A 20787-nucleotide genomic window follows, 5' to 3' on the forward strand; every position below is an offset into this window, starting at 1 on the left:
CCAAAGGTAGCTGAAGAAAACAAAGAGAAAATTTGGCCTAATGCATTTGAGACTGAATTGAAAAGAGGTCATCACTTAGAAAACAAAGGGCAAGGTTTCCTGCTGGAGAAGACAGGAAAGTTGGTGCTGAATCTGGCTTCCCACTGGAGAGCTGAGCTGGCAAAGGTAATTTATGAGCAGGGGATGGAAATCTCACAGAAACAGGCTGAGGAAGCTGAGGAGATTTAGACAGGCTGCAAATACTGTAATACTAAGCAAAAATCAGGTCCCTCATGGCACTTCAGAACACAGGACCCAGGGAATATAACCTCAGTGCTTTGAGAAGAATTTGGCCTTACTTCATCAGAGGAAAAAATTAGTTCTGGTTTGGTTTTTTCCATGCATATAGCGGTAACTAGCTACTAAAGACAAACCCATTTCTTTAGTACAGTTACAGAAAGAGACCTGAAAAATTAGGTTTTGAGGAAATTGTGAACCTGAATACTTTTGGTGAATCCAAATTAAGTCCTGTATGTAATTAAGCTAGCAGGAATGCAGGGCAATCCTGAAGAGTCAAAGAATTAATTTTAGATTTGTAACAGAAGCAAGATCAGACTCAGTATTTTAATCAATCATGCAGTCTGTCTAGGAACAGCTCAGGATTTGAGGAACGTCCCAATTTTCCCTTGTGATGATGCATGTAACATGTCTTCCATGGATATTATTTCTGCAGTAATTTTTGCTGTTCTTCTATGAAAACTAGATTGTGGGTAATAAAATGTAATGGACAATGTTCAAGAATGCTAACAGCTAATTACATGAACAAGGAAATGTGTAAAACTAACCATGGAGCTTGAAATTATGGAGCTGTACATGCTCATTATGCCAATGTCCATTGAAAGAGTAAGGGAAAAAATCCCAAGGTCTTCATTCATTATCTCTGCCAGTTGCTTGTTATACAAGCTGGGTTTAGCCCTTTGTATCTGTTTTTTAATCAGACACTTTATCTGCTTTTCTGTATCTGGAAAGAAGAGTGCTGACATTGAAGAGGAGTGCTGTGCAGTGAAATTTATTGGAAATAGGAAGATGCAAAAATTGAATTCTAGGAACAGAACAGATTCCTGTCACAGCAACTGAGAGCAGGTTGTGCTTGCTTGCAGGCACCAGTGGTGCCACACACCCTGAAACCAGATGAGAGGAGCAAACAGAAGCACAGCTGTGAAAAGCTGCTTGCCCAGAAGGGCAATGGATCAGTCCCCAGTGCTGGGATGTGGGATGGATCAAATGCTGCTGCTGAGTCCCAGTGAGAGTCCTGAGTACTTTTCAGCCCCAGAGAAGCTCTCAGGGATTGTAAATCAAAGATGACTCGGACAAAGGGTAGAGAGAATGATGCATCTGACTCCATCATCAGAAGGCAAATGAATTACTTTATTATCCTATACTGTGTGCATTGTATCTAAACTGAATCTGCCATGCACTCACTCTTGCTCACAACTGCACAGAACTGCACTCATCTCTGATTGTCTCATGACTGTCCTGTGACAGTCCAACACACACACACACACACACACACACCTGGCCCTGACAGGCCAAGGGAACAAAACATCCTCACTTTGGGTAAACAATCTCCATATTGCATTCTACCTTAGCACAACACGGGCACAGCAAGCCAGATAAGAATTGTGTTTTCCTTCTTCTCTGCTTCTCTCTGTTCAGAGGGCATGTGAATCCCTCACTCAGGCACCTCAGGGATGGCACCCACAGATTAATTTGCCATGTGTGATGGGGTGTGCTTCGTGACAGACCCCATTCTGGTGGAACACCAGGCCATTCACATCACTGGTGTGAGAAACCAAAGTCAGGGCAGAGCTGGGCACTAATCTCATTTCCTGCACATTAATTCTGCTTGTTTTGCCATGGACCTGATGATCTGTGGGGAGCTGGGCTGATGTGGTTTGGCTGCTTTGCTGGGAGTGTGGAGGAGTGCAGAAAGGCTGTGCAGGGGGATCTCAGCCTGCACTCTGCCCCCAGCCAGTGCTGAGAGCTGGAGACAGCTCTGGAAACAGCCCTGGGAAAGGAGGATTGCATCTGAACTCTGTGCTCACAGCAGGAGATGGTTCAGAGTCCAGGAGTGGGGTCAGCCTGAGCAAGCAAGAGCTGGAAAAGAAGCACATGCCAGGTGAAACCATGTCCAGGTGATGTCTGGCACCTGCAGTGGTCCCTCCAGCAGTTTGCAGAGTTCCTTAAATTCTCTGCTTGTTTCCTGTGTTTCAATGAACACCTCAATCACAGCTCACTTCTTGCACAAGTTTTATTTATGTGGCTCCATTTAGGTGGGGCAAAATAGGTGAGGGTGTCTTCAAACACCACCTAGGCATGGAGTAAAAAGGGTAATAAGGATGCTAAAAAGGAAAGTAATGCAAACTGGTAACTTTCCATCTCCTCTGCTGTGTAAGGATTGGAATTGTCACCAGCAGTGGTCGTGCCCCAGGATTAAATCCTTGAGATAGATGGGACTGTTCAAACCCTTTGTTCCTTTCCAGGCTGTCTGCTAACTCCTGTAGCTGTCTAAGCATCAGATACCTGAATTTTCAGACCCTTCAGAGCCATAGAGAACAGAAGATTTCAGATGAAGAAGCAAGAGGAAACCAAAAGAAAATGAGGATTTGAAAGAGCAGTGCTTGTCAGAGGAGACCAGCAGTGCATCATCTCTGCACAGCTGCTGTTCCAGTGCCTGGTTTGAGGGAAAACATCAGCAGGGAGGTCTCACTCTGCACTGCAGAATTCCACAAGGGGTTCAGCTGGCAGTCAGTGCTCGAGGTGTGGAGTGGAATGAGGTTCTTTACTGCCTTGGATACTCTCTCAAATGTTGGAAATGTCTCAGGCTTTGCTTTCCTTAGAAAATGGGGGTGATGGTTCCTGTTTGTCAGGGCTCCCTGCCCAGGTGTGTCAGTGGGCAGGGGATTGCAGGAGGGCCTGTCTGGTGATGTCCACTCTGCATTTCTGTCTGTAGCCACACTTCTGACTGTGCTTCAATAAAGATCTCCAGTGTGCAGCATATTTTACAGCTGATTTTAAGCCCAGCATGGCAGTAACAGAGGTGTCCTGCAGCAGAGGAGCTTCAGCAGGCCTTGGCTGTTAAGTGAGACGCATTTCTGCTCTGCCAAAAGTGGTGTTAAATTGGTGGCTGCTTTATTGGATTGAGTCAGAGGGATCCTCTGTCACTCCATGTGAGCAAGGTGGATGATATCTGGCTGGAATGATTTAATGGATTTACAAAACTGCCTCCATGGAGAATGCCAGTGATGCTTCTGCACTGTGCTGGCTGAGTGATAACACCCTTTGAGCTTTATAAATAGCAGAGCAGGCAGTCCCTGCAGTGTGTGGGCTTGAGGCAGTGCACAAAGTGCCACTGTCACCCTGACCTGCTACCAGAGCACAGCACAGACACAGCCCTTGCTGCAAGGATCATGATGGGGAATTTTCCAGCCAGGAAGGGGCTTGAGAGGAGGTGCAGGGGCTGCAGAGAGGATCTGGCATCCCCAAATGAAGCAGCTCCCAGGAAATGGTCACAGCCCCAAGCCTGACAGAGCTCAAGGAGTGTTTGGACAGCGCTCTCAGGGGTGCACAGGGTGGGATTTCTGGGGTGTCTGTGCAGGGCCAGGAGTTGGACAGGTTGATCCTTGTGGTCCCTTCAGGCTCAGGATGTTCTGTGACTCTGTTTCTGTGATTCTTGTTCTGCCAAGTCCAGGGGCTCCAAGGCCCATTTCTCCCTTCTCTGTCACATCTCAAATCTGCAAACTTTGCCTTAAAGTTGGGAGATTTTTAAACCCAGAGAATTTGGGACACTTTCTGTCTGGTTTCTGCATCAATGAAGTTCACTCTGTGACTCACACTCTTTACTTCACACCCCAGAGGCTAGAAACTTTTTTTTTCTTTTTTTTTTTCCCCAGAAGAACACATTCTCATATAATTATTGAACTCCCAAAGCTGAGGGCTGAAAATAAACCCCAGCAAGCGTGGCTAGACTCCCAGGGAAGTGACAAGCATGGCATGACTGTAATCTAGTCTAGTCGTGCAGCCTGTGAGCAGTTAGGGGAGCTCCCAGCCCTGGGAAGCTGCTCTCCTGGGCTGAAACAGCTCCTTGATACCCTGCTGAGAGTGATGCTGCTCACAGACCTGCTCCTTGGGGTGGTTTATCCTCAATCTCAATCTCAATGCCAAAACAGTTGCTTTCAGAGTCACTTCAGAGGCACTTTGCAGACAGTGCAGTGCTGCTCCCTTGGCAGAGATCAGTATCTTGTGAGCCATCTGTCCTGTAAGAAACAATGCTGCCTTGTCAGGGAGATGGTGAGAACGATATCCTACACGTTGTAATCTGCGATTTAGCAGCTCCACGCAGACATTCAGGAAAGACTGGCAGCATGAAAAGCACAGCTTTTATCAGGAGTGCACAGATAGGAAGGAACCCCAAGCAGCCAGGGACGTTCTGCAGGTAGTCCTTGTCTGGGGAAATGAAGCAATTAGTCAGCATTCCTCTCTGCAGGTTCAGTGCTCACCATCCCTGTTATGTGCAGTAAATCACAATTTTGGTGCATGGCTGCCATGATCTGACCTTTGGTTCAGGTAGAAGCCAGGAAAGCATCAACCAGGTGTGCAAAGCAGCGTTCAGGGAGAGCAAAGGAGAATTTGGTGGAACTGTGGGTGTGTGAATGTGGAAAGTGGCTCTGTAGAGAGTTCTCAGGGTCTGACAGAAGGCTCACATCGTGTGCATCTGTGTGCAACCTTTGAGATAAGAAATGCTGACTTAGAAATGTCATGGACAGACATTGCTGAGAGAGAAATGGAAATAGAAAAAAGTTTCGAAGGATGGCCTTGCAAATAAGACTCTAGGTACTTTGGAGAAATAGAACTATGGAAGGTGCATTGTATTAGGACCCACAAGGAGTAATTTTGGATGATTGGCTCTAAGGTATTTGCAGTATATTGTGGCAAAAGCTGATAGGCCAAGAAACACTTGTAGTGCATTGTAATTAGGAAATGGTTGGCTTCTGATTGTGCTGGTGTGAATTATAACATCTGTGTTGTCTCATCCTTCTCATGAGACTGAAAATGGAATAAAAAGTTTTGAAAATGCCTCTCAGTTGCCCCATCTCTGGGTCAGTAAAGGGCATTGTCTGACACATGAGGAGGGAGGAGAGCTCAGCTCCTGCCTTGCAGGGACACCCCTTGTCTCCTGCCTCGTTCCTCTGCCAGAGCTGCAGCTCTGCTGCCTGGCAGAGGTACCCGAGGGATGCACCAGGAGGGGACAGAGCTCTGTGGCACCCCAGGAACCCCAGCAGGGAGAATTCCTGACAGGGAGCAGGGCAAGGAGCCTTTACAGAGCCTTGGAGGGGAGAGATCAACACTAGGAGAGAAGAAGAAAACTGGGGGAGGCATCTGAGGTAATGACCACCTTGGGGGTGATTTTCATTTTACTGTGAGCTCTCCCTCCCAAAAGAGGTCAGACAGAAAAGGAGAAAGTGAGGCTGGATCAGAAGAGACCTGGAAGGGAGGAAAAAAGAGAAAGGGAGGACAGGACATCTCTTCAAGAGAAAAAGTAATGCCTTGGTCTGGTCTGTGAATCCAGCAGACAAGACAGACCTCAGGGGCAAGGTATTAGTTAATTGTTTGCTTTTTAAGGTTTGCAAAACGTTAATATTTTAAGTAGTTTATTCTTCATTAGCATAATTAAGAATACATAAGTCTAAACTCAGTGAAAACAGAATTTACAAATTAGCAGGTGCAGGGATTTGGAAGCGAGGGGTTTGGGAAAACAGAGCTTGTAAATGTCGGCATTAAGTAGAGCAGGGGAATCGTGCCAAGCCTTATTTATGGATTTGTGCATTTCCTTTGCCTGGGCCCACTCCTGCAGCCAAAGGAATGCAGCTCAATTTAAACATGAACCCCCTGCAGTTATACTGTAGCTGAGCCTGAACCCCAGAGCACATAAAATAAAATTCTCCTGAAAAGAAATTTATGAGCCTCACCTCAGACGTCTCTGGAAAGCTGAGGTGTCTTGAATCAACACTTAACTGAACAGGGCAACAAACTGTAAAATTAAATCCAGAAGAAAATGGGAGAAAATTTTAGAGAAGTATCTTGATGAAGGGAAATATGAAAAGAAAAAAGCAGTGGCATAAAGGTATACTGCAGACTAGGCTTGGGGGGGAAAAAGGCATCCTGTTCCCATGTGAGAAATTCCCCTTAGGAAGACCAAGAACTGATTGCCGAGATACTGTCCTGCAGATTTTTCAGTGTGTGACAGAGTAGCCCTGTGGGATACTTAAAATAAGGTTTTTCCCTGGTAAAATGGGACATTTCTAGTTTTTATCATCATTTTCACCACTTGCTGCGCTTCAGATCACCCTGGCACTGGGCTTGTCTCAACAGGCACCAAAGAACTGTTACACCTGCTAAGCTCTAGGTATAGAATATATATGTGCATCTGTATTTATGGGGTATCCTGCCCAGTTACCACTTGCTCTCACAAGGATGAAACAAATAACTTCTGTTCTGCTGCACATTTCCAGCCCATACAACATGAGGATGAATTCTGTCTGTCCTTTTAAAAGGACTTTCAGGTCTGTGGCTCAAAAGATCAGGATGTTATTATTGTTGGTAGCCAAAGGGCACAATGTAAGTATGGCAGAGATCAAGGAATAACTGTGGTTACTCCTACAAATCTCTGACCCAAATCTCTGACTTTATTGGAATGATCTGGAGGTTGGATAAGCAAGTTTTATACAGCAGTTGTTATTCAGGAACCTTTTAGGGCATTCATGGAAGCAAAAACCTGATTCTATGCATTCCTTCACTTAGAAGCAGACTAACAGTGTTACTCCTCTCCCAAGCTGCTTTATGGCTGTGCAGCATTTTTGGAGTCTTTTAGATTTGCCTGCTTAGTACTCTTGAGAACAACATTTTTCCACTTAAAATGAATGTGTTTTTACTGCCTGCAGCCTTTCTGTGGGTCTTCAAAAACTGTCCAGTCTGCAGTTCTAGGCTCTTTCCTGAGCTATCTTAATGAACTAGGATTTGGCTTTGCTTCTTTATTTTATCTGCAGACTGTTCTGTTTATTATCACTGTCAGGAGGAGCTCGCTCACACCTGCTTTCTGTGTAAATTTCTCTTTTCTGGATGGCATTTCCACCTTCCCATGAAGCTGAGGCAGTTGTTTTGTCCAGGGACTGTGAAGGATGTAGTGACCAGGGCTGACTTGTGCAAAACTATGACTGGGACAAACTGTAGCTGCCCTGTGATTGTAATGCTCGGTCTGCATCCTTCGAAAATCCATTCAGAGAGACCTTTTGCTTGTGGAAATGTTTCTGTTTCTCAGCTCTACAACCATCTGGGTGGCTCAGGCTGTGGGATTTGGTGTGCCTGAGCTGGGCAGGATCCAACGTGGTGAGGAGGCTGCATGGAAAGGGGGCTGTGAGCTGCATTGTGTGCAGCTGCTGGAGGAGATGGAAATCTCCCCACACTGAGCTGTGCTGTATTTCATTCAGTCACCTGCTCTGACTACTTCAGATATTTGGATCTTTCAGATTTTTCTTCCTCTGTCTGGAAGCCCATGAAGGTTTTGGAACAGGGCAATGTCTGGAAGTTTGTTCCTTTTGCACAGAGTGCAGGCACACAGTGACTGCCAGGCACCAGCACCCTCGTGGGAGCAGGGTGAGCTCCTTGCCCACCCAGTGCTCTCTGTTTGGCCCCATTTGTTCAAAGAACTGTGAAGGTGGTGTGCTTGCTCTCCATGGGGCACAGATTCCTTGTCTTCCAGTGTTCTACAGATGTAATGAATTTGGCTTTTAATCCTTCTGTATTTACCATGGTTTAGAATTTAACTTGGGAAAGAGAATTCGTGTGTTCTGCACTTTTTAATATCCAAAAGGTGCTGCAGGTAAGCATAGTATTGTTTAAAAAACCCTTTTTTCTTGCAACTGGAAAACATTCATTTGAGAATTGAGCACATGAGTTTGCCTCTTCCTCCCAAGAACCTCCAGTCAGGTGTGAATGCCAGAATTGGGAACAAACCCAAAATGGAGCCAGAGGTAGAATTCCTGCAGCACAGGAGCCCTGAAGGCTCAGATCAGGGGCTGCAGGTGATGGATGCTCCATGTGCTGGGTCTGACTCTGTTTTTACAGGGTGACAGTGAGAACAGCCCAACAGAGCTTGTTCAGGAATAGGAACTGATGGCCACAGATAAATCCACTCGTTGCTGATGAGAAAAGGAGCCCAGACTGTTGCTGTTGGTAGTTCAGAGCTTGCTGCCACTGCCTTTCCCCCTCTCTGCCCACTGTGCCATCATCTGGACTTTCCCCTCCTACCTGGGGGGTTCACTTGCACTTCCAGCTGGGCTGAGGCAGGTCTGACACTCCTCACTGCTCTCCCAGATTATCCTGCTGATTGCAGCAATGATGAGCCAGAGTGGGAACAAGCAGAAAAAAAACAACAAAAACCCCCAATCTCTTGTTCAATAGCTGCAGAGATTACAAGCAGCAGGCACAGAAGCAGTGGACACAGAGCTGGAGATGATAATGATGCCATGCTACATTAGTGCTGCATTAGCAGATAAGACAACAGGGCCAGCGTGCTTGACAGTATTTCTCAGTTCAGTTGACATCTCTTTTTTGTGGAAAATGAATACATAGCCCATCTCAAACAAGTATGGGACAGAGCAGTGACGTCAGACAGACAAAATGAGCTTTCTGTTCTGCCTGCATTTGTAAAGATATGTACTAGGAATATATTCCAGGGCTTAATTTTTTTAATCTTCTCACAATGGTACATTTTTATTTATTACCACCTGCGTGATGGCTGTGTGGAAAGAAGTGGGAGAACTGCAGACTGTAAATGCTTTATTATAAAAGTAGCTAAAAGCATGTTCTGCAGCCATTCCATCACTAGGAAGTAATTTTAATCATTTTAGTAGCCCAGGCTGATTTCTGTTGCGGTAATACTGAAATATTCCGTGGCTGGGTCAGTACTTCCCCCTCCTGCTGTATCCCAAAGAGGAGCTTTGCATTTGGCTCTACACCAGAGGCTTTTTCGTCATCCTTCCCAAAGTTGTGTCTTGCTTTGCAGCTCCTGCACCTCTGCTTCCTCCTCCCAGGTGCAGGGATAACTCCTCTGGCTGTGCTGCAGGGAAATCTGGTTTGCAGCTGGTTTTTATTGCAGAATTACTCCCCCCGTTCCCAGCCCAGCGTAGCTGGGAGCTCAGCTGAAATTTTAGCATCGTTAACACCCCATCAATGCCGTGTGAAACTCACCCGTGGGCCAGCACTGGGCAAATATCCATCTGCATCCCAGCCCTGGGGTGGATCAAAACACACAGAACCCATCCCTGGACATGCAGGAGGCTTGAGGGAGCCCTGAGCATTTGAGATTTCTGGTCAGCCCAAATTCTCCATCCATAAATTACGCTCTGCCTGGCAGAGGAGATGTAGAGGAGAACATCCTGGTGCAAAGGGAGCTTCTTGCTCATCTTTGAACAGAATGAGGCAGGTGAATCCTCAGTGCTTTGCAAGTGGACACAAAGCTGAAGGTTCCAGCAAGGAGCTTATATTATATATATTTATACATATATATAGATCTATATATCTCATACAGATATATAAAACCACATAATATAAATCCCCATATGGGGTTGCTCATGACTCATCAATTGATTATGCAGCGGAAGAGACTTCTACCAAAGAGTTGTCCTTTCCAAATCAAACATATATATCTTGGATAATTGTCACCCTCCCCAGGAAGTTAAGATTTGCAGTTGGGACTTGAGTCAAATTGTGACATTTTGCATTACTGGCAAAGGATTTTCTTCTGGTGGCTGTAAACTTGTGCTCTGAAGTTTGAGGTTGTCTTTCTTTACAAACACTTCTGGGTTAGGAGGTTCTCTGCTGTACCCAGGGAACTGATGTGTTCTTACCCAGGCCTGGAGTGATGATGAGTGAAAAACACTTCATGAGGAATTTTTCTCTGCGTCTCCTAAGGACATATCTCCACTGTGAATCACTGCAGCCTTGTCTTTTTATCACATGTGCTATTAGTGTTCTTCCTTCTTCATGTTGGGCAGTGAAAGTGGATTACTCATCCCCAATTTTATTAGCTGTCACTTTCTCATTTTTGTGTTGTGCTGTGCCCTGCAAGTTTTGGACAGCGCTTACTCCAGTCAGTGATATATTTTATATAACTTATGAGCTGGATATAAACTTTCTGAGATCATGGGGCTTTAGCTAAAAGGAATTTACACAGCCATAGAACCAGAAGGTCACTGCAATTTTATAATTTTAAAACATGTCTGAGGTCATACATTTATTCAGTCATGGCTCTCTTTGCGTTTAAAGGCATCAGGAAAAATTTCTGCTTCTGTGGTGAGAGATCATGAGAGGCAGTGAGACTTAGGGTTGTAATCTGGTTCCCACTGAACTCCATGGAAGAAGCAATTTTCTGGAACAAGGGGGTATCGTAGCAGAAGGAAGGGAATTGCAGAACGTTACAAAGTCAGTTTTATTTCCTCATACTGTGCTCAGCCAGGCATTGTTAGTAAATAAGATCTAGAGCACTTAAAAGAAGGATCCAATCACAAATTCAGTTGGTCCATTAACTACATGTAATATTATTTACCTAAGTGGTCCTTCTGGACTATTTCATAGCTCAGGTTGATGCCCTTTTTTAAACAGATCAATAGTACTGAGCAGGCAGTGTGTGAGCACCATGAAAGTCAGGCCATTTTCACAGTTATGGGCCGTGATTTCCAGACCTGGAGTCCAGATTAGAATTGCAAAATGAGGAAAATGCTCTCCCTGAAACACTAAAAAGAAGAAAACAGCCTTGGCAAGAAGGATGGGGGAAGCAGTGGAGCAAGATGTGTTGCAAGGGATCAGTTCTTTGATGGGGCTGATAAATGCATGTGGCTTTTGCAGCACATAAACCCTGCTCAGGTCTGAGAGAAGGTGCAGTGGCATTTCACACACCGAGTTTTGCTGGTTGTCTTGGTTTGGAAAGACAGGAGTCTGCGAAGGAAGGCAGGAGCCTCCCCTGAAATGGAGAATGTAAACCCTCCCCACCCCTCTGAATTGCTGTAAATTTTAAATTAAGAGGCTCTCAGGCAAAAATATGGGAGTGGAAAATAACAGTTCTTTAATAGGGAAGGAAAAAAATAAAAGGATAAAATAAACAATGCAGGACACTAGAACAACACTGCCAGAGTCAGAACCCAGCCTGACACCCTGTGGGTCAGGGTGCTGGCAGCAGTGCCATTGGAATTGTGGCTCAGCCCTCCTGCAGTGCCAGGGGTGGCTCTGCTGGAGCAGGGATCCTGTAGAGAAGGATGGATTCTTCCTCTGAAGATCCAGGGGAAGAGAGGCAGCTGCTGTTCCTCTGGGGAATCCAGTGCAGAAGCTGTGCTGGTGTTCCAGAATCTCCAGATTATATCCAGGTAGGAATGCTTGGCTCCTCCCTCTGGGCTCACATCTCCCAATGGGATGCTGTAGCTCTTATCAGCCATGCAGGGACATTCAATGGCTGTTATCAGCAGGTGTCCCCTCCCAAGGAGGAGTGATTGTGGTCACTCAGAGAGAGAGATAAGGCAAACTGCCCACTTGACAAAAGATAATCTGCCCTACAGATGGTGATAGAACACATCTTGCATTGCAGTCTGGAACACTGGTGTGAGGGAACACCCAGCCGTGTTCTGAGCAACCTGCCAGGTGGGGGCTTTGCTGGCTGCTCTCAGGTGTGATGCAGAGTCCCAGCAAGTGGCAAAGGTAACTCTTTGCTGTTGGTCCCATGTCCAAAATCGGTGTTTGATCAGTTCCTCAGGCTGTCAGATGTCAGCTGGCAGCTAAATTCAATACTCCCAGAGTCTCTGTGCCTCCCTTACAGGAGCAATGGTGCTTTCCCACCTCTGAATCAGCTTCATGATGATGATCAAAGCAAATAAAATCCAGGAAGATCCTGTTTTATAATGGTCCTTGTGACACATGGCTGTAAACTGGCTCTGGCTGCCTCCCCTCCAGCTCTACTCATCCCATTTCATCCAGGTCACCCTGATTCCCTGAGATAGGGCTGTGTGGGAGTGTGTGGTGTGTGTAAAGTGGAAACTGAGGGATGGCTCAACTCCCAACAGACCCTAAAAGCCTTTTGTAGCAACAGCTCATGGAATTTTTAGTGGCAAAAGGCCAGAAATTTTCCTTCCCCATACCAGGCCAGCTGTCCTGGGCTGAAACTCTGATTTCTTGTGCCAGGCTGAAAAGGCTTCGAGATTTGGACTCACAATTCAGGGAGAAGGCTGTTTTGTTTCCCAGGATGTATAGCACAGTCCCCCAACTCATTATGGATGGCTTTTCTAGATTAAAAGGAAAAAAGGATTGTTTTATTGGAGAAAACTAAAAAAACCTGACATCCCACACCATTTATTGACCCCATCTGAGAAGCCTTTAGTTTAAAGCCAACACGTGAAGGGCATCTCTGCTGGAGAGAGATGATAGAGTCCAAACTGGGTGCTAAGTCCTCTGCCTGTATCTTGAGTAGTTTGTTATGTTTCCCTCATCATGGTTCTCCTTTTCTCTCCACCTGTTTGTGGTGCAGGTATCACCAGTGCATTAACCAGTCCCTGTGTATTGTCTGAGGCATCTGCACTCAGGCATAGGCTGGGAGAATTTTCCTTGCCCCAAATAGTAACCCAAGTAGCAGAAAATGCCTCTCTGGGAGGAGAATTCGTGTGGAAAACATGTGTTTTCAGGCTCTCTGCACCCATTCCAAAATTTTAGTGTGACTGGCTTTCTATTTTTGCAACCTTTCAGGAATATCACTGCTGCTTCTCCCTAGGCAGCACCTGTGCATTGCCTTCTGTTCTCTTACCTGGATTGCATCAATATTTTTGTAATTTTGGACTGTTAAGGAGGAGACAGGACCAGTTTGGGAAACACAAGTGTGTAGGGCCTACCAGAATTGTCTGCTGCACCCTGGGAGCCTGGTGGTGCTGAGAGGGGACAGCTGGAGCAGGGCTCTTGTGCTCATTCATTCCATCCACAGGCGTGGCTGATGCTTTGTTAAATAATTTTGCTTGACAAAGACATTGGGTCTGTAAATTGTGCTGGATCTCTGGCTGAGGGGCAGCTCAACAGATTTCAGTTTTGCTGAAATCTTCCATGAACTCCAGGCAGACATTTTTATTATTTTCTTTTAATCCTGCCTGCTGTTATTTCCAAACCCAGTCAGCAGTATGTGTTTGTCAGGCTATGCAGGTGCTGACATGAGAGGCATTCAGGAAGATCATTAATTTTGTGATTTTTTCCTTTCCTTTCCTGTTTGGTTTTATTGCAGCTTCCTATATGCTTGAGGTATTAACATTATTAGCTTTCTTTGGGCTGGGGTTCTACTGGGAGATGAGATCTCCCTGAGGCATTGAGATATTTGAAGATTTCTTTTCTTTCTCCAAAACTGTTGGGAAGGAAGGGGATGCAATGCTGGCATGATGCTTCATAAGGTGACATTTGTTATAACTCATTGCAAATGTTACTCACCATCTACAAAATGTCCAATTAAACTAAAGAGCAGTGAAAAATATCCAATTCCATTTTAGCAGCAGCACTTGTTGCCAGAATCCCTCATGGTTTTTGGAGCCAACAGATTCCCCCAGGAGACCTTTACATGGTGACTACTGTCCTCTGGCACCAGTTCCACTGGTTGGTGTTCCCTGCTCCCATCAGCCAGACTGTCACACAAGGACACCGTTCCCTTCACATTTGGGTTTCTCCTTGCTTTCCCAAAGATCTCTTCGGTCCTTAGTTGTTACTGGACCTGTGCTGCATCCTTCTGTCTCCTGTTTCAGTGGGAATTAGCTGGATCCCAGAGGAATAGCTTTTTCAAAAACAAAATTTGAAAATGACCTGTGATCCTTGGTGCTTTCCAAAGTCAGAGTAGTTGGTTCTACATGCAGTTTATTGAAGCTTCTGAGTCACCGAGATTCTTCCTTAGTTCTAAAAGCTTTAGTGGCATAATGTTCCTGCAGAAAATCAGCCAATATATTTATGGTTTCTAATCAGATTATGGGTCCTTTTGCCTCCAGTGCCTTTGTGTGTGTCTTGAGGTTGAACCACTGGATTCTGTGGTTCTGCCTGTGCAGAGAGACACATGTGAGCACTGTGCCAGCATCTCTGGGTAAGTAACAAACACAAACTTCTCTGGCACTTGGAGGAGAGCAGGATCCTGAGCGAGCACATTCCCCGAGGTGCCAAAGCAGCTGGTACAGATCCCTGGCTCCCCAGGAAGTTCTCAGATACAGCTTTGCTGTCTGCTACAGCCACCCACTGTTCTGCAGTGTCAGCTGGGCTGGAGCTCAGATCCACCCACTCTGGGAAGGCAGAAATGCTGTGGGGCTCTGCGGCTGCCTGGGGTGGCACCTGCAGTGCCCTCTGCACCACCACAGCCTCCTCCTCACCATCCTTCATCAGCACCTCCTTTCCCCCAGGACAGGGCACTACAGTGGGCCAAAACTCCAGCTAATTGGCTGCAGGAGGCTGTTGAGCAAGGAGCTGGAATAAGTCACCCAATTAGCTGTAGCTGCTGGTGGCCCCTGGTGCTGGCCTGGTGTCGCTTGTCAAAGCCAAGCAGAGGTAGACAAGCCTGGTTCCTTTTTTCCTTACCTGTGAATACCCAGGCTGTGTCTCCTGTGACTCCAGTCACCTGCTGGGATCTTTGAGGCGTGGGAAGGAACCTCAATTCATTCAGTTTGCTGCACTTTTTCCAAGGCAGGATTTACTTCTCGTTTTCCTAGACCACAAAACAACATCGCTGCCTTTGGAGAGCAAGGGTGGGAGCTTTCTACATCAGCCTGTCTTTAGGTCCTATTTATAAATGAGGAGAGTGAGAAAAAATGTTTAAAAACATGCAAGCTTTAAAAATAAAACCATGACCTAGTCGAAGAGTAAACACTAAAGAAAAATAAAAGGCTGTTTTAAGAGACGGAAGCAGAGAAGCAGCAGCAAAAATGTTCAAAATGAATCTATTACTGTAAAGAGGAGGCTGTAAATCAGCAGCTCCCATCACTGACAGTTCAGAGATGTTGAGGACCTGGTTTAGCAGTGGAAAGGGAGGAAATAAAAGGAACTTTGAGTGGGAAATAAAACAAAGATGAGAAATCCACTATTTGCATGTGATAGATTACCCATAAACATCAAGACGTGCTTCTGACCAGAAAAAAGACATCGATGGTGTAGTGTTTAAACAAGATGCAAAATTATACTGAGTTTCTGTCATTGTGAGTGATGGTGCCACCTTTCTGCTTTCAGGTAGCCCTTTGAGGTGGGGTTGCTCAGGGGATGTCATGAATACACCTTAAAAAGGGATGGGGAGCTTTTCCCATGATGGCGCTTTGGAAGTTGGTCCCCTGTGGGGCTGTGCTGTCACTGATGAGTGGTTCTCCTCCCTCACAGGTTGCCTGGTCACTATGAACCATGGCCCAGCTATACTACAAAAAGGTCAACTTCTCCCCGTACCGAGACCGGATCCCACTGCAGATCGTGCGAGCGGAGGCAGAGCTCTCGTCGGAAGAGAAAGCCTACCTCAGTGCTGTGGAGAAGGGGGACTATGCCAGCGTGAAACATGCCCTGCAGGAGGCAGAGATCTACTACAACATCAACATCAACTGCATGGATCCTCTGGGGCGCAGTGCCCTCCTCATAGCCATAGAGAATGAGAACCTGGAGATCATGGAGCTGCTGCTGAGCCACAGCGTCTACGTGGGGGACGCTCTGCTCTACGCCATACGGAAGGAGGTAGTGGGAGCTGTGGAGCTGCTGCTCAATTACAGGAAGCCCAGTGGTGAAAAACAGGTGGGTTGAGTGTTCCCCTTCAGTTTTGAGCCGTTATCCTGCCTCAGGAAAGTGCTGCCACTCAAAGTCCTTGGTGTTGGTCCATGGCTTTAAATACCCAGGGCAGTCCTGGGTATTGTAAACGAGGGATGCCCTGACAAAGGCAGGAATGATGCATCTGACTCCATGTTCTCAGAAGGCTAATTTATTACTTATTATGCTATATTATATTAAATAATACTATACTATACTAAAGAATACAGAAAGGATACTTGCTGAATGCTAAAAAGATAATAATGAAAACTCTGTGACTCTTTCCAGAGTCCAACACAGCTTGGCCCTGATTGGCCAAAGAGTGAAAACAACTCCCAGCAGAATGCAATGGAACAATCACCTGTGGGTAAACAATCTCCAAACACATTCCACATGTGAGCACAACACAGGAGAAGCAAATGAGATAAGAATTGTTTTCCTTTTCTCTGAGACCTCTCTCGCAGCCTTTCGGGAGAAAAACCCTGGGCAAAGGAATTTTTTCAGAGAATGTGAATGCCACACCTGGGCAGTCCTGTTTGGATGGTAATCTCCAGCCTGAGCAAACATGTTCTGCCTGATTTAAACACCCAGTTTTTTCTCTCTCACTCGGTGTTCTTTCCAGCCGTACAGTGTTTGTGGACACACTGATTTATAGGTTGATTTATAGATGAGCAATTTCTAAAGGAATTTGTGGCTCTCTGAAATTATATTACAATCTGTAAATATGAACTATTGCCACGCTGTTGTGCTGATATTAAGTGGAATTGCTTTTCATAAGTAAATCCTGAAAGCACACAAGCTTATTTACAGCTGCAAGCAAGCAAACAGTCTGCTGGGTTTCAGTCCTTTGCTGTAGTGCAGACAGATCATCTTGGTCTCCCTCTCCAGAGAGCTCCAGGGCAGAAATGCTGAGGCAGGACATAACTTACAGCAGTGACTTGTAGGAACAATCCTGAGTTGCAAAGCCATCTCTGAGTTACATAAGGATCTTATGGAAAAAACAAGATCTTATGGAAAAAACCAAATTTTAATCCTGTCACTTCAAGTGTCACATATTGTCACCAACTGGGTTTTTTTTTTCTGATTTTCTTCTTTTCATTTGTAAGCACTACTGCCATTAACTAGAATAATTAATGTACGTTGCTGACCACTGATAATTTTTGCATATTCACTGCTTAGAAAGGAACATCCAAAACTTGGATAATCCTTATATATCAAGCCTCCTTTTGAAGGGAACACATCCCTCTGTGTGTGTGAAAGATTAATACCAATCAATCACGGAAGAAAATGTTTTCAGTGCATAGGCCCCTTGGCACACAGTTTTTCAATAGTAATTTCATGTAGCCGAGCAAACAATAAGGATCAACCCTGACAGAATTCAAGAGTGCTCAGCTTTATTATTTAGAAATAACAGCATTGTGCATGCTTGTAGCAATGTGATTCTAATGTGTGGTTTAAAAACCAAAGAGATAACAAAACTCCTCTATCTGACCTAAAAATGGAACTGTTAGTACTGAGTTTTAGTCTGACAAAATGCAAGTAGCAAAATACAGACCATCCATTAAGAATGAGCCATTTTTTCCTTGGTCTTCTAGAAATTTGAGCATCCTGCAGCTCAACAGGACAGAAAGCAGAACAGAAAAGTTTTTTTCAGCAGCGTGAGGAATTGCCACTGATTATAGCAGGCTAATGACAAGTTTCTCCTGAAATGTCATGGAAAGCAAGTGATGATGGGATTCATGTAGATTTCTGTAACATCCCTTGAATACTAAAACTTGTGTCCACTCAAATCCCCAGCCCTGCTGGCTTAACTGGACAGAGACAGAGGTCTGTGAAATGAGGTTGATATATTACAGCTGAAATTCAGCTCCAGAGTCTCCAGTTCAATGATGCATTTCATAGTAGGCCTGTTCCATTTTTGTTATCTGTGTGCCAGCTCTCCTTCTGTAGCTAGGATTGTATCTGCTGCAGGGTTTACAACTTGGAGGAGAGCATGTGTGGGGGAGAGAAGATGCGGTGCCAGTTTCAGCTTTATTTACAAGGTTTGTTACAAGAGCAGATTTTGTCAGTGTATTTTAAACTAGCACTGGCTTGGTGCAAGATTCTATGAACAAACTCAGATTAACTTCCCTGGCTGGGGTTCAGACTCTTCTGGGACTGCAGGAAGAGTTTGCTGGTAGAGAGCTGCAGGACTGAACTTCCCTTGCAGCTCTTTCACTGACTGCTCATGCAGTGATGGGAATGAACATTTATTTCATGAGTGGTGATAGGACAAGCTGGGCCAAAGTTGGTTATTTTGTCAAGGGCCAAAGCTGTTACAGGAGGGGTTTCTGAGCACGAGCTCCTGATGCTAATTCCACAGCAGTATCAATATACATTCATTAATTGTCCTTGCTGGACCCTTTCTCAGAGGGTCCTTTGGGAACCCCACACCTAATTGCTTTCACAAAAAGCACCTGATAAAGCAGATTAGCACAGATTTGTCCTCATCAGCTACTTAGATGTTCTAAAACATGTAGAAACGCTGCTTTTTTGTTCCAGTAGTAACAAAAAAATCACACCTCATAGGAATGTTTCTGTCTGGCTGTGAAATTTGTAAGATGCTACCACTGCACTTCTTACATATTAGGTTCAGTATAATCTATTAATTAAATGTACAGAGGCTTCAGTTTGCCTGCACAAGCCTGTGTGGGGACAGCTGTGTGCCACCAGGGTCCTGGCTGTCTCTGCTGCACTCAGGGCAGAGGTGCAGGAGCAGCATCCTCTGCTCTGCATTGAACGTTCCTTCACCTGAGCCTGGGCTCTGGGAGGACCTGCTGGCTCCCTTTTCCTGCTGCCAGCCTCTGAGCAGGTTATTTGCCTCTCTCCCCGAGCCTGGTGTCTCTCTGGGCATGAAGAGCTGTTCCTATTTGCGTCTGTTCACGTCAGCCCTGTTAATTGTTGTCTTTGCAGCTCCAAAGCAGCTGAGCAGCATCACCCAGCATAATCCATTTCATGGGTGTGTATCTTCAGCCTCATCACCATGCCACAATCCTGACAGCAGCTCTTACAGCTGCCTCGTTCCAGCCTCTCCTGGAGTTGCAGTGGCTGGATGTGGTTAGGAAGAGAGACCCCCAAAACAAGGTGGGAAAGCTCAACCAAGGCAGGTTCACCCAGCAGCCACAGAGTCTCCAAGAGGAGAGCTCCAGACCCGGCTCTGAGAGCTGCCCGAGGGAAAGAGCTCTGCTTTTCCACCTGTAGGATGACCTTTTCAGGGAGCAGAAGTTGAAAACCTTTCAAACACACGTAGTGACCTTTGCTGTGCTCCTTATGTAAGAGAATCAGGGTCTCGTTGATGCTGTAAGGGCCGGGGGAGGGGGATGGATGAAGGGGTTGGGCGGCTCAGGGGCTGGGATCCTGTCATTAAGTGAATTTTTCTGAGTCATTATTCTGCAAACCTTTGCTAGACTGCTGTTTAAGCGCCATTTACTGCGAATGCGGTGACAATGGCAGGGGTAAGTCACAGGCAGTAACTATAACAACCCGGGGCTCGGCGCAGGAGCAAATTGCTCTGTTTACATGGTGAGAGCCACCTCGCTCCAGAGGATGCTGCAGAGCACAGCAGAGATCAGCACTGATGTGCTCCAGTACATGGGCTTCTTTTTAGGTTTATCTCCAGCCGAGGTTTGTGGGCTATTTTAAGATTTTAGCATTTCTCATCAAATCTGCGCTGCCCAGTTCAGACAACAAGGAATGGTGTGGCCAGCAGGAGCAGGGACAGCATCCTGTCCCTGGCTGTCCCAGGAGCAGGGAGCTCATCCTGCCCCTGTCCCTGGCACTGTGAGGGCACACCCTGAGTGCTGTGTCCAGCTCTGGCCCCTCAGCTTGGGAAGGACCTTGGGACACTGAGCACATCCAGAGGCTGGAGAGGGGCTGGGAGCACAAACCCTGAGAGGATCCACTGAGGGAGCTGGGGGTGCTCAGCCTGGAGCAAAGGAGACTCAGGGCTGCCCCCATCACTCTCTGCAGCTCCTGAAAGGTGCCTGTGCTCAGCTGGGGCTGGGCTCTGTCTCCAGCAGCACTGACACAACCGGAGCACACAGCCTCAAGCTGCACCAAGGGAAATACAGGTTGGAGAGCAGGAAAAAGCTTTTTACAGAAAGGGGTAAAGTTCTGGCATGGCTGCCCGGGGAGGTGGTGGAGTCCCCATCCCTGGGGGTGTTTAACAAAGCCTGGATGTGGCACTGGGTGCCAGGGTTGAGTTGAGGGGCTGGGGCTGGGTTGGACTCAATGGTCTTTAAGTTCTCTTCCAACCTGGTGATTCTGTGAATTCTATGAACTTAGAACTGTGGTTTTGGATACTGAGCTGTGACTCTGCTGGTGGAGCTGGGGAGGAGGCTTCGCCAGTAACAGGCTGGACAATGCTAATAAACTTACAGCTGTTTTGAAAGATGCTGTTGGCTGTGGGAGATTTTGGGGTCAGGGAGAAAGTCATCATGGTGCAACCATGGGAAGAGCATAGAGATGTTCTGGTGTGCTTCACTCCCAGCAGTGAGTAAAGCTCAGGCTTGAATGACCCATCCTCCTCTTCAGTAATCAAACAGGCTTTCTTAATTTTGTGATTTTTACAGGTTAATTTATAATTTCCAAGGGTTGTATAATTTACTCCAATTACTCCTTGAAGCTTTTTATAAACCATAGATCTCTCTGACCCGTCACACAGCTGGTCCCTTAAACCATAGCATAGCTTGTTTTTTCCCAAACTCATGGCAAGCGTTTGGAAACCAAGCAACCTATTCATGAATATTAAAAGGAACAACAAAACAAACTAATATTCCTGGAACCTGGAGGGTTTGCAAGTGTTGCTTTTCCTGCAGAGGTTTGTAGTCAGCAAACATGCATTTTTCAGGAAATAAAAGTGAGCCTAGTCTGGTGCTG

At 46.0% G+C, this 20787-nt stretch overlaps 1 protein-coding gene across 2 annotated transcripts in view; it reads left to right on the forward strand.

Annotated features, from left to right (window-relative positions):
- The window catches only part of TRPC5 (transient receptor potential cation channel subfamily C member 5), a 108619-nt gene that overhangs the window by 15406 nt on the left and 72426 nt on the right, over positions 1–20787 (forward strand). For both annotated transcript variants that reach the window (XM_036402417.2, XM_036402418.2), the window contains exon 2: positions 15460–15858. In XM_036402417.2, coding sequence (XP_036258310.1) covers positions 15481–15858 — 378 coding nt within the window. In that variant the 5' untranslated portion in view covers positions 15460–15480. The remainder of the gene's footprint in view (positions 1–15459; positions 15859–20787) is intronic.

The sequence above is a fragment of the Molothrus ater genome, chromosome 14, assembly GCF_012460135.2.
Source record: "Molothrus ater isolate BHLD 08-10-18 breed brown headed cowbird chromosome 14, BPBGC_Mater_1.1, whole genome shotgun sequence".
In the NCBI taxonomy this organism is placed as follows: domain Eukaryota; kingdom Metazoa; phylum Chordata; class Aves; order Passeriformes; family Icteridae; genus Molothrus; species Molothrus ater.